The sequence below is a fragment of the Gekko japonicus genome, unplaced genomic scaffold (genome assembly GCF_001447785.1).
Source record: "Gekko japonicus isolate JY-2015 unplaced genomic scaffold, Gekko_japonicus_V1.1 scaffold36, whole genome shotgun sequence".
In the NCBI taxonomy this organism is placed as follows: domain Eukaryota; kingdom Metazoa; phylum Chordata; class Lepidosauria; order Squamata; family Gekkonidae; genus Gekko; species Gekko japonicus.
This window is the reverse complement of record NW_015164182.1, coordinates 2,027,484-2,040,251: the sequence shown is the minus strand read 5'-3', so window position 1 is coordinate 2,040,251 and position 12,768 is coordinate 2,027,484. Positions and strand designations below refer to the sequence as shown.

The window sequence follows — 12,768 nt, the reverse complement described above, 5'->3', positions numbered from 1 at the left end:
TGCAAAGAACGTAGGCAAAATGGTAAGTTGAGAAGTGTGAAACAATGAAACAATTTTCGGGAAAACGAAGGACCACCTTGTCGTTGTGGAAGATGGTATAGGGTGGGTCAGCACAGAAAGCACGTAAGTCACTTGCCCTCTTAGCTGATGTAATTGCCACCAAAAAAGCTGCCTTCCCCAGGGTTGGGAAAAGAGTGCGCCAAAAGCCAGAGGCTAGCTCTTGTAGTTCACCGAGGCTGGATTCCTGCGCAGGCGAGGTACCCATGTGTGAGACTGCACAGGGACCATGAAGAAGATCAAGGGGTTTGTGGGAAACCTCCTGAGTAATTTTACCAGTCATATCAAAATTGCTTTGCTTCTTCCTCAACTTTTAAACAAACTTCAAAACATTGTGGTGGCAACTCCGCTCACAGTTTGGCACCCTTCTTTTTTCTGGTTTTGGTGTTTTGTTGAAAAGCAAGTTTCTAGGTCTCAATGTACTGAAAAGAGCTTGAGACCATATTGGAAACACCTAATCATGGCTCAGCTACCGAACAGCAGTAGGAAGCAGCTGGCATAACTGCTAGGCAAGCTTTTGACTTCTAGGAATGGCACTCCAGTATCCCACATACCACCTTGACCCTTCCTAAGTATGGCAGAGTATTTTCTGTGAAATAAAAATCTATGCATGAATTGCACCATGTATGCGGGTTACCATTTGGCTTTCTGGGGGCCAGAATCTGAATTTTGGGTTTTTTTTAGAACACAGTAAAAAGAACCCAGACCTCATTCACTCCAACACCTAGACATAGTGCTGCTGAGGCACTCCCTGCCACACTGCCATAAAAAGGACTCCCTTCCTTCAGAACACTCCTCTGCCCAGGCATACCTTGCACCAGTTTGGAGAGCCAGTTTGGTGTAGTGGTTAAGTGTGCGGACTCTAATCTGGGAGAACTAGGTTTGATTCCCCACTCCTCCACTTGCACCTGCTGATGTGACCTTGGGTCAGTCACAAGCTCTGGCACAGCTGTCCTTGAAAAAGAGCAGTTTGTGTCAGAGCTCTCTCAGCCCCACCCACCTCACAGGGTGTCTGTTGTGGGGAGGGGAAGGGAAAGGAGTTTGTAAGCCGCTCTGAGACTCCAAGTGAAGGGTGGGGTATAAATCCAATCTTCTCCTCCTCCTCCTCCTCCTCCTCCTCCACCTTAAAAGCACCTGTTCCATCTCCAAAATCTTGGGTCAATACCTGCACATCATCTGCAGAGGGGATGTAGGTCGCTCTCTTGTAAGTGTCTGTGACGTTACGCAGGATCTCCACAGAGAACAGAAGGTCCCCACTGTAGTATGTCTTGTGTGCCACAAGTTCCAACAGCCCACGGACCACCTGAGACATGCCTTCTCCTGCCAGCATGCGCTGCCCCTTGGCCAGATGCTCTCGGAGCTGAATTTGGGACAGAGTAAAGTTGTGTGTTTTTGTTTTTTTAAAAGGAGGGTAGAACAGAGAAGGCCCCAAGCTTGGCACTAGATCACATGCTTGGCATGCAGAAGATCTTGGGTTCAACTGCCGGTTAAAGGACCGTTAAAAAGGCCTTAGTTCTTGGAGAGCTGCTCCCAGCCAGAATAAAGAATCTAGACTGCTGGATGAGTTCAGTGTAAACTTATCTCCTGGGGCTGGAGGAAGCTAAGGAGATCTGAACCCTCTGAAATCCACAGGACTTAAATGGGAACTGCCCTACCCCAACCCAAAGCCATCACAACAGGGGTCAGCAACCTTTCCTTTAAGAAGAACTACTTCTGAGCAATGAAAAATATCCTGAGCCACCCCACCACCACATTACTAAACTTTATCCCATCTAGAAAGATAATCAGTTATCAGCCAAGATGCTCTGTGGAAATTCCTACTTTCTTTCATGATCCTAAAAAGAGTCTGAAAGATTCCCCCTGACGAAGCTGCACGCGAAACGCATAGGGGTTGTATAATTATTAAAGATTCCTTTTCCTTTGCACCATTTCATCTTTTTCTTCTTCCGTTTGCCTTGATGCGGCCCCTTTTATTCGGACTCCTGCATTACAACATCCCTCCATTTCCTTCTACTCATCCCCCCCCCATATGACTTGCTCTGGAAGACTGACATGTTCAGTCATGGCCAGTTAGATGCACAAAGAACAGAATTCACCTTTCCAACATATATTACCTAGACAAGCATATGAAGAACCAATCATATCACCAGGGGTCATTTCATAGAAAAAGAGCTAGGGGAACATATTAGCATAACCCATTAGCATATGCCACACCCCCTGACATCACCGGAAGTGTGTCATAAGGCCACACCCCCTGACATCACCAGAAGTGTGTCATAAGGCCACACACCCCACCCCCAACGGTCCTGGCTGCCGCCGCTGGCCTTGCAGCTCCACTGCTGAGCCCCATGGGGGGCCCAGCGGTGGACCTGCAAGGCCGGCGGGAGTGCAAGGAAGCCCTGCGAATGCCCTCCCTGGCCCCAGGCAGGCAGGGGTGGGGAGAGGGAGGGAGGAAGCAACTTACCCTCCCTCTTCTCCTGCCTCCTCCTGGCTGAATGAGGGCCGGAAGCGGGGTGGCCGGAAGCAGGGGGCGGGGCTTCGTCATGTGCCCCGCCCCCTACCTCACCCGGGAGAACTGCGATCCCCCCCGAAATGACCTCTGCATATCACTTTTTAAAAGCCAGAATTTTATGCATGTATATAAAGCAGCTTCCTCAATCAATGAAATACATGAGGAATTATGAAATTGCTATTGCTTTGCCTGTTACAGTTTTCTTGCTGATGGTGTAACCACCTCTCTTGGAAATGTTCAGCCACACCTTTCCTCCTTCCATAAGGTTTCCCCTCCTTTTTACAAGGTAGTGGTGGGGGAGACAACAGTACAGAAGAAAAAAAGGAGGGGGGAGGGAGGGAGGGAGGAGAGGAGAGGAGAGAGGCTCATTTGCCTGTCAGAGTTTGCACCTACTGAGAGATGTAAGTATCGGTATTCATGGGAAACGCAGCGTGCAAAGCTGGGTGCACCCCAATAAGCCACACCCTGGGAATTCAGCAGACACCGGCGACTGGCAGATCCTAGGGGTGAAAAAAGATAAGACAACCAGAGACCTCTCATATCTGTGGACATTCACCGTGCCTGGTCCTACCCAGACCAGCTGCCCAAAATTACCCTGGAGAGATCCAAGTGATGGAATGGCTGCAATGAGAAGTCACCTCTACACTGGAGAAGACAGCAGGTGGGGGACATTTGCTGAAGGTTGCAGAAACCATTTATGTTGAAGAAACAATCTGCCTGGGTTAAATTCTCCTGCCCAAGCCTTACAGAAATGGGATTTGTACTAGTTCCTCCACATTGTACGTACTAACCTCCTCGTCAGGTTCCAAAGTTGAACACTTTGCCAGAAGCATCTCTCTCTCTCACACACACACACATACACATTTGCCCATATGCTGGACAACCTATTTCCCATATGCTGGACAACCTCTTTCCAACTTCCAAAAATGCTTATTAAGGGAATTACAGAGGAGGAAAATTAAAATGGGCACAGTGTGGAAGAAGTTACAGTAGTTGGATATAGACATGTCATGGTTCCACAAGAGAACATCTGTTACAATCTTATCATTTTACGCAGCTTATGTCTTTGTTTCAAAGGTTCTACATGAACCTAGGTTTATATTAACAGTAAATAAGAGATTCTTCCACTCATGATACTTGGAAATTGTTTCAAGGTGTAGATTCTAGCATCTTTTAAAAAAAAAATTGCCAAAATTGCAAACAACTAAACATGTGCATTTTTCAACATGGCTAAATTTGCAAGACTATTGCAAAATCTTCAAGGGGTGTGTGTGTGTGTGGGAGGAATGTTTGAAAAGGTGTCTTGGCAAAACACAAAACTATATGCATTTTTTTTAATTATATGAAGTTGCAAAGAGGCCATTTTCATGAATGGTTGGATGTGTAACTGGTCAAGTTCATTTTTTTAAAGATTTAAAGTTCTAGTGACAGATGAGGGCAGGGCAATGTGCTGGATGTAAGGTACTGTGAAGTTAGCACATATAATATGGAAGAACTACTTTTTACATTGAAGCACTACAGGAATTAGCAGAGAGCAGCAAAGTCTATTAGAAAGCTTTTGGCTGGTACAGATGTACCTTCAAAATTTACAGAAAGGGCCTTAGTTTCCACTGGGACACTCAGGTGGGCAAAGAGATCTCAAGGCATACCTGACTTCATCTTTACCATCTGCCACACTTAAGGCTTCCTCCCCTACTCTCCTTTGATACCATCTAGGTTCCCTCTATGGGGATGTCTTCCCACCAAGCTGCCTACCTGTGGCATTGGCTGGGCATTTGTTGTAGACTATTTCACCGGCGGCAGCTTTCTTCCAGGTCATCAGTGTGACGTATTCATCCTTGCACATCTCGTGGTACGCTGCAGAAGGAAAAGATGGTGAAAGATAAGGGGGGTCAGCGGAGGTGGGCAGGAATCCTGAAGCACACAACCGCATAACAAAGCCTGAAAGTCTGGGGATGAATGAGTTGGTGATAGCCACAGGGGGTTCTGTGTGGGTGTAAGCTGAGCATATGCCTTTTTGGAGGAACCAAGGGGAGTGTGTTTATGGACTGACAGAGAGTATGGGGGAGTGAGGGTACTGATTGGGGATAGTTACAGGCAACACCAAGCAGGACCAGTAGTGGAGAATGGGCTTCCAGGAGCTGCTCAGGTGACCAGACCTGAACAGAAGGTCAGGCCCCTACAATTTTAACCAATCTAGAGCCTTCACCCTGCTTGCCACCTGCTGGTGTGAATGATACACCAGCCTCCTCATTTCTTTTCCTCTGAGCTCACACAATCTCTGATAGCTCACCAGGGTGAGGACCTGGGTAAAGCTTTCTCAGTTCATACCCCAAAGCTCCAAAAAGCAGATGGAGAAGCAAGTGACTGGGTTTGGGGAGGAGAAAGATGGAAAGGTGGCCAATGAGACGTATCTTGGCAGGTAACTGGCTGGTTAGTTGCCAAAGAGAGCTGATGAGCAGGGGTAGATGGGCTGGTCAGGTTTCTTTGCAAGCTGGTGGGAGGGAGAGATTCTCTGTCCACCACCCAGGCTGAACTGGGGGAGCCAGTGGAGGTTGGAGGGCTGCAACCCAGCAAGGATACCTGGGCATTTCTTCTCGTTGCATGTCTTGACTTCCTCCCCGCTGCCCTCGCATGGGTAGCCTTGCACGCCCGTCCCTTGGCACATGCGGAAACGTCTCTGCCAGCCTGTGTCACACGTCTTGGAGCACAAACTCCAGTGGTTCCAAGGTCCCCATGTGCTATCCGCTTTGGTTCAAGAGAGCAGAAAGGAACAATCAGATGACCCTTCTGAACTGGCAATCTCCCCCTTTCCCTGGCTGTCACACATACTTCCAACTTTAGATTCATATTAGCCCAAAGAGCAGACAGAATAGAATGGAGACGGAAGAATTCTTCCTTTATCACTGGGCTGCAACTGAACCGACTTGGCTGATAATTACTTTAATCAAATATTCCACAGATGATTAAAACCATTTATCAATAATTCAGATCTCATTTCATCCAGACTGTCCCCTCCTCCCTTCCCCACCAGGCCGTGACCGTGAGGGTGCCCTTAACAAATGGAATTCATTCTAATTCCTCAGGAGGCAAGTCTCCTCCAAGGCTTCTGAATTCTGCAGATCTTATCTGGCTTGAGTAACAAGGTTTAATTTTCATGTATTATCAACTGCAGTGACAGACAATATCCAGATAACTACCATGACCAATGATCAATCTAATTGGTACTTCTAAGACTGAGATTTGAACCTAGGTTTGCTACATGGAAAGCCAACCCTCTAGACTAATATTTTCCAGACTTCTGATAATAGAGACTTTTTTTTCCAAATCAAAAGTGGAGGTGTCCCAATACTTCTCGTTGCATGTCTTGACTTCCTCCCCGCTGCCCTCGCATGGGTAGCCTTGCATGCCCATCCCTTGGCACATGCGGAAACGAGAGCCAGTTTGGTGTAGTGGTTAAGTGTGCAGACTCTAATCTGGGAGAACCGGGTTTGATTCCCCACTCCTTCACTTGCACCTGCTGATGTGACCTTGTGTCAGACACAAGCTCTGGCACAGCTGTCCTTGAAAAAGAGCAGTTTGTGTCAGAGTTCTCTCAGTCCCACCCACCTCACAGGGTGTCTGTTGTGGGGAGGGGAAGGGAGAGGAGTTTGTAAACTGCTCTGAGACTCCAAGTGAAGGGCGGGGGTATAAATCAAATCTCTTCTTCTTCTTCTTCTTCTTCTTCTTCTTCTTCTTCTTCTTCTTCTTCTTCTTCTTCTTCTTCTTCTTCTTCTTCTTCTTCTTCTTCTTCTTCTTCTTCTTACTTATACCTCAAAAGGCTCACTTTAGAGTGCGTGAGAACTACTGTTCTGAGAGGAAGAGAACCACTCCCTATTCCCCTGCATAACTCAGTGATCTTAATGAGTACAGATAATTCTTCTGTGTCTTCATTTTAGAGTGAAACTGAATGTTCCAGAGTTCTTTGCCTGCAGCAGAAGCAAATAAGAAGGAAGCAAGACCAGAACAGAACAAGGAATCATCCAGAGACACAGTGGGTGGTTTCCTCTGTGGGGTGTGTATGATAATCTGGGGGTGATAATTTGTTTCTCACCACATCCTAGTGTGCTCTGGCTCACAGTTCAGGACCTTGCACCCTGGCCTCTACAGTCCGCCAGCTTTCTGACCTCCCCTCCTCTTGCCTTCAGCTCTCACCTTGATTATTTGAGCTATGCTGGGCTGAGAACCAGTTTATACATCCAGTTGCATCAAGCAGTAAAGTTTTTCCTATGCTGAACTATTTCAGGAAGTGTATGGGAAGTTGCATGACTTAATGCTTCTTCATAGTTTTCCCCCCAACAAAAAAAAACTGTCTTCCCTGCATATAGAAAAAACAGACTGTCAGGGAGAAATCTAGACTTCTCACTGAGATGCTACCTTTGTATGTGCAGGGAATTTATTTCAGCATTTGAATTTGCAGCCCACTCCCCTCCCTGGCATATACATCTACTAGAAATAAGGCCCGTTGTGGAAATAAATACAACAGGATCTAGAAAGAGGCTCTGGGAGAGTGCTCTGGCTTTGGGCAAACAGTGTCAGTCTGCTTTTAAAACATGAACCTGGGACCTGCACACCACCAGAATACAGCAGGTTCCATATGCAACTGACATTCCAACTGCCTTGCGGGGGGGGGGGGGAGTTTGAAGTGTGGAATGGAGTGAAGTCCAATCAGCTTCCATATGCAAAAGACCAGGTTGTCGCAGCAGTTGTGGTGTGGGCGGGACCCGGGCTTTGCCTTCTGATTGGTGGTGATATATGCTGAGGAGCAGTGCCATCAGCCATACACTAAGGGAGTGCATTTTAGAATTAGAACTTTGGCACCCGCTATTCAATTATATATAAGGAGAGATAGCTTGGAGTCCTTTAGCACCTAACTCTGCTGAGTGCACAAATCCTGTTGCTACCACCCCCCCGCCCCCCAATATGGCCTAACTAAACCTCAGTTGGGTTTCTGCCACAGAGACACTTAAAGACCACCCTGGAACCGTGTGCAAAATCTCATGGGAAATAACCTTCAGAGGCCAAAAAAGCAGATGAAAGCCCCCATTTCCCACTCCCCTCCATCCCCAGCACCAGCATCCAGCACTTATAGGTCAAGAGGCTTAATGGTCAGCAAAACCTTTTTATACTGGAGAGAGAACAAATCTGAGAAGGGAGAAAAATGGCAGAAAAGAAAGCCAGTGCAGCGGGAGACTCAGAGCCTCTGGTTGGGCTAGTTATCCCTCTGAATCCTGGGAGTTCAACTGCCTGCTGTATGAGCACAATTTATATTTATTCCTTTAGGCAATTTATAACCCACCTTTCCAAGTACACCAGGTGCCTTACAGTACAAATAATACTTAAACACCAAATGCAACCCTCCTAAACCAGCAGTAATATTAAAGCAAATCAATACTATAAGAAACAGAAATGTAGTGAAAGGCCATAAAAACTCAACAGCAGCACTTTCAGACAGTCTGTTAAAAATCCAATTTGAAAGTGGCAGGAATATTATAGTATGGCTTAAGAGAAATCTAAGACACTCCAACTGCAGTCTGAAAGAACCCAGTACAAGGGAAAGATCACATATGAATCCAGACAAGATAAGATTTGGGTTAGACTACTACAATGCACTCTACATGGAGCTGCCTTTGAAGACTGCTCAGAAGAACCGGTCTGTCTCCAAGGAAGCCCTACATGGTCTGTGGAAATATCAAAGAAACACGTTATCCCTTACTGACCTGCCCACCAGCTAAGATCTATAGCTGTGGCTGGACTTTTCTGTCAATCTTTTAATGGTCTTTTCCATGGTAGCACCTAGACCGTGGAGTTCAGTCCCCACTGAGGTTCATCTAGCATCCAAACACCTAGCATTCCAAAGTAGCTATCTTTTGGGTACCAGGCAAAGCCTTTTTATGTTGTCGAAGGCTTTCAAAGCCAGAGTTCATAAGTTGTTGTAGATTTTCTGGGCTGTATGAACGTGGTCTTGGCATTGTAGTACCTGATGTTTTTATTCTTCTGGGCTTTTAGTTTAACTACTCCCCTTCTGAGGGTGTTGCTTTTGTTGATCCTGTTCTGATATTTTAATTCCCTGTATTGCTCTTTTAAAATGTTTTATGCTTCTGTATTTTACTACTTTTCACATTAATTGTTTTAGATCCACTAGGCTGGTTTAAAGATTTTAATTGGAATGCTGCCATGATGCTTTATTGATTTTTATCCACTGTTATTTTTATATCACTGTTTTGTAATTGTTTTGATTTGTTTTACTGTACTTGCTGATTTTATTGGCTAGCATAAGCTGCCTCATGAATTTTATATTAAGAGTATGGGATATAAATATTTTAAATACATAAATAAATCTAAGTTCAAAGGTCCTCTGAAAAAGATGAGCTTTAAAATTATGTTGAAAGGCTGGAAGAGTTGGGGACAGCCTCATTTTGGAGGCCATCAAGTTCCCCAACCTGAGATCAAAGCAGAAACAGCTCTGTCAGCAGCATCTGTCAATATTTTACACGAATACTGCAGCAGTAACTTTTTTTGATAACCAGCTAGCTGATTGAGGTGATGCCACAGAATGTTTGCAAAACACTCAGGAAGAAAACTACTTGCAGACAGGCCCGTAGCTAATGCAGGACCTGTGGGGCACAGCCTCCCAGTGTTTCTTCTGGGCCCCTCCCTCCTGGACTGGTCCCAAAGTGCTTCAACCCTGCAGCCTGTGCCGTGCTGCCTCCGACCTGGTTGTGTGCCCTGAGCACACTGGCTGCTTCCCCACCAGCCTCACTGCACTCCCAGCCTCAGATGGAACCCCCAGCTGGGCCAGGGTGGCCAGCAGCACCCAGAACAGCAGCGACGGCAGGGGTGGCGACCGAGGCAGCTGCAGCCCCAGGAACAGGAGGTGCCTGGCTTGCTCAGTGGTGCATCGGCAGTGGGCAGGCGGTCTTGCTGGACTAGCCTGGGCGGGTGGGCTGGGGAGAGTGTCCTGCTGTCAGCACCTGGCTGCCTCTTCTTGCTCCCCCTATTGGATCTCTTTCCCCTCCCTCCCCCTCCTGGATGCTACTGCCCACTGCCTGCTTCGCCCTCACTGGCTTTGAAGCTTGAGCTCGAGAGGAGGGCAGGCAGGCTGAGCCCTGGCCTGGCAAGCACTGCAGGATGGGGGGGGTCTAGGCATCCTCAGGGATCCCTCTGCCCCCCCCACTAGGGGAGAGGGAGGAGGAGGAGGCCTCCTCTTCCTCCCCATAGCCCGGGCATTGCCGGGGATCCCCCCCTCCCGTTGCTGCTCCTGCAGCTACCACTGCTCATTGCTGCCTGGCTAGCAGAGCAGTATGCCTAATAGTGAGCGCCGACGTAACCCTCAGCTGTGTTTTCCCCGTGCCTTTGCCAGGGAGGAGGGGAGGGAAGCTCCGGCTGTGGGGCATTACTCCCCCCACTCGCCCTGGAGCCTGGCAAGGGTGCAGGGCTGCCTTAATTTAATTAACTTTGGTTTAATTAGCTGGTGCCCCTGTCAGGCTCTCTGTGCATTTTGCAGTTTACAGCTCGCCTGTCATTGAGACAGGAGGCTCCTCTCTCTTCCTCTCTTTGAAGTGTCTAGGGCTTGCCACCTTCCCGATGCCAAATGTCTTGGCTTCTCAAATGTCTGTGCTCTTGTTTCCTTGCTATGAAAGGCTGCGTGCCTATGGAGGGAAGGGGGGGAGCTGATGGTTAGTTCTGGCGGGCAAATGCTGGGGGGGGGGGTGATTGGGTCCTGATCTTTAGTGCTTTTACTTGAATTCCCTATATCTGTAACCTTCGCACGTTTAACTTCAGTTCTAACAATAGATGTGTCCAGCTATGGGGCTGCTTGAAGAATTCCAGGAATCTGACTTCCTTGAGGGAAGGGAAAGTTGGCATTTTAGTTGCCATTAAAGCTGAAGTGTGCAAAGGGGTCCCAAAAGATAGAGAGTCTTAAGGGGCAAGGAATGTGAAGGAAGGGTGGAGTCCTGTAGCCGGCAGAATGAAAAAGAGGAAGAGTGGGTGTTGAAGAAAGCTGGAGGAAAGGGGAAGAAGAAGCACAAATGGGCCAAGAAGAGAAGGCTCTTAAGAAACTTCATAGTGCTTAGGACAGGATAGGCAGATGGGCAGCAGAGGAAAGAGAGACATTGGGTGTGACCACACTGGTGGCTTAGCGAGATATGGTGCTGCCTCTAATTGTACTGGTTTAAAATGTTGTGGGGCATATCATCCAGACAGCAAACCCTGCTGCGGGTTAATCACTCTGGTCAAGCATCCACATTACTGCAGCACCTCAGCCACAAAGCACGCTGCCTGGTCATTCTTTAAAATGCAGGTAGGCACATGTGCGCTTATGCACGCTCATACGTGCTCATGCGTGAATATAAGCAAAAACTAAAATAAACACCATCCCAATGGCAGAAACGAATCTGCAGGCTCAGACGGCCAATCCATTTTGTATGCACTCCCCCACATTCAGACATCTGGCCATGTGCAACGAATGAGCGGGGAACGAAAAACACCACTTGTGATGCTGTGCCCTCTTAACCCAGCTCCAAGTCATCCTACAATGGGGTGAGTGTGCCTGAGGACGTGGCTGTGTGACTGCGCCCATTTAATCCAGAGGGGAGGGGTGGCTATGTCGGGCCAAACTGCTTGTGTGATCACACCCATCGTCAGGGAGGCTTCAAAAGGAAACTGGATAAATTCAGCCAAAAAATGGGTAGTGCAGACATGACAGTGATGGAAGAAGGAGTCAAAGAGGAAGTGGGAGTGATGAGAACCAGTGTAGCGTAGTGGACTAGTGCTGGACTGGGATAAGGGAAACCCAGGTTTGATCCCCACTTTGCCATGGAAGCTTGCTGGATGAGCCTAACCTACCTCACAGGGTTGTTGTGATGATAAAATGGAGGAGAGAGAAATGATGTAAGCCACTCTGGTAGAGAAAGGTGGGGTATAAATGAAGTAAACAAACAAACAAACAAACAAACCTCACCCAGTGCCTGCTTCCTTACAACAAGAAAGCAGTGGGCAGGCAAGGAAACTTTGAAGGGACTCCACAGGCCATGCAGAATGGGGACACGAGGCTGCTATGCACAGAGAACAGAAGGGCAGGTGGGCATGGACTTTCACAAACTGACTTGAACCAACCAGCTCATTTATTGACCCTGGTTTTCAAGCTATGAGGATTCTGAAACCATGCAGTGGAGTTCCACCAGGGCTTCTTTCAAGTTCTCAGCAGATCTGCCACAGGACAGAACTAGCCAGCAGCCAGCAAGAGTTGGATCTGGAAGCTCTGTGTTCTAATCCTACTTCTGTTTACAGAGTTAGCACGTGGCCACAGGCCAAACCAAACTCAGTGCAAAGGGCAACTGTAAGAATGAACACCGTGAGGGCTTCAAAGCATTTCCCCAAATCACAAACTGCAAACCATGCAAGTTGCATTCTCCCCAGGGGGGAAAAGGTGCCAAGGAGATTTTAACTGCCCTGACAACCAGTTCTGGGTCCATTCAGCTCCTCTGTTTCCATTTCTGGTTTCCAGCCCCAGCTGTCACTCGTCTATAAAAAACCGGCAAATGAAAATCGATGCTGGGGGAAAATAAGGCAGCCGAGGGCCATCTGTCACTGCTGCTGGATGACTGGCATCTCTGAACCCACCATACTAGGCGCTACGGCTTTATGGAGAACAGCTGCTGCTCCAGACAGATTGGCAGAGCCTGGTGCTGACGTTCAGGCATACCTTGCCAAGTTTGAGCTCTGGATGCCACCTGAGGCACTGGGGCAGGAGCGATCCAGGGGTCAGCCGTTTGGGGAAGCCAGCTCCAAGGGGGACCATAAAGCCAGAGACCTGCCCTCCTCTCCTCAAAGCTACAACCTATGCCTGAGTCAGGCCTGAGCTTTAAACATCTTGGACAATGGCTGCAAACCTTTCTTTCTGGTCTACAGGCGACTGCCTCCCAATCCCACCCTCCTGGCATTGCAGTGTTTCATTGCTGTCAGGGCCAGGCTGGGGCAGCCCTGCCTGAATTAAGACCTGGTGGGTTTGTTCTCAGGATCAGGGTGTTTGAGGCCAGAGGCTGGAGTGGAGGCCCTGGGATGAAGTTATCTGGAGTAACCAACATTGATTGGTGGCATTTATGACCTGCTTTGTTTGCCAGGACAACTGGGGCCGAAGGCAAAGAATGGGGCAG

At 48.0% G+C, this 12,768-nt stretch overlaps 1 protein-coding gene across 1 annotated transcript in view; it reads right to left on the bottom strand.

The window, feature by feature from the left end:
* ADGRB2 (adhesion G protein-coupled receptor B2) overlaps positions 1 to 12,768 on the bottom strand; it is a 149,718-nt gene that overhangs the window by 70,925 nt on the left and 66,025 nt on the right. Inside the window, exons 6-10 of the mRNA XM_015408088.1 lie at positions 9,673 to 9,675; positions 5,153 to 5,317; positions 4,325 to 4,426; positions 2,963 to 3,069; positions 1,223 to 1,417 (exon numbers count right to left, since the gene is read on the bottom strand). Of these exons, the coding sequence (XP_015263574.1) occupies positions 1,223 to 1,417; positions 2,963 to 3,069; positions 4,325 to 4,426; positions 5,153 to 5,317; positions 9,673 to 9,675 (572 nt within the window). The remainder of the gene's footprint in view (positions 1 to 1,222; positions 1,418 to 2,962; positions 3,070 to 4,324; positions 4,427 to 5,152; positions 5,318 to 9,672; positions 9,676 to 12,768) is intronic.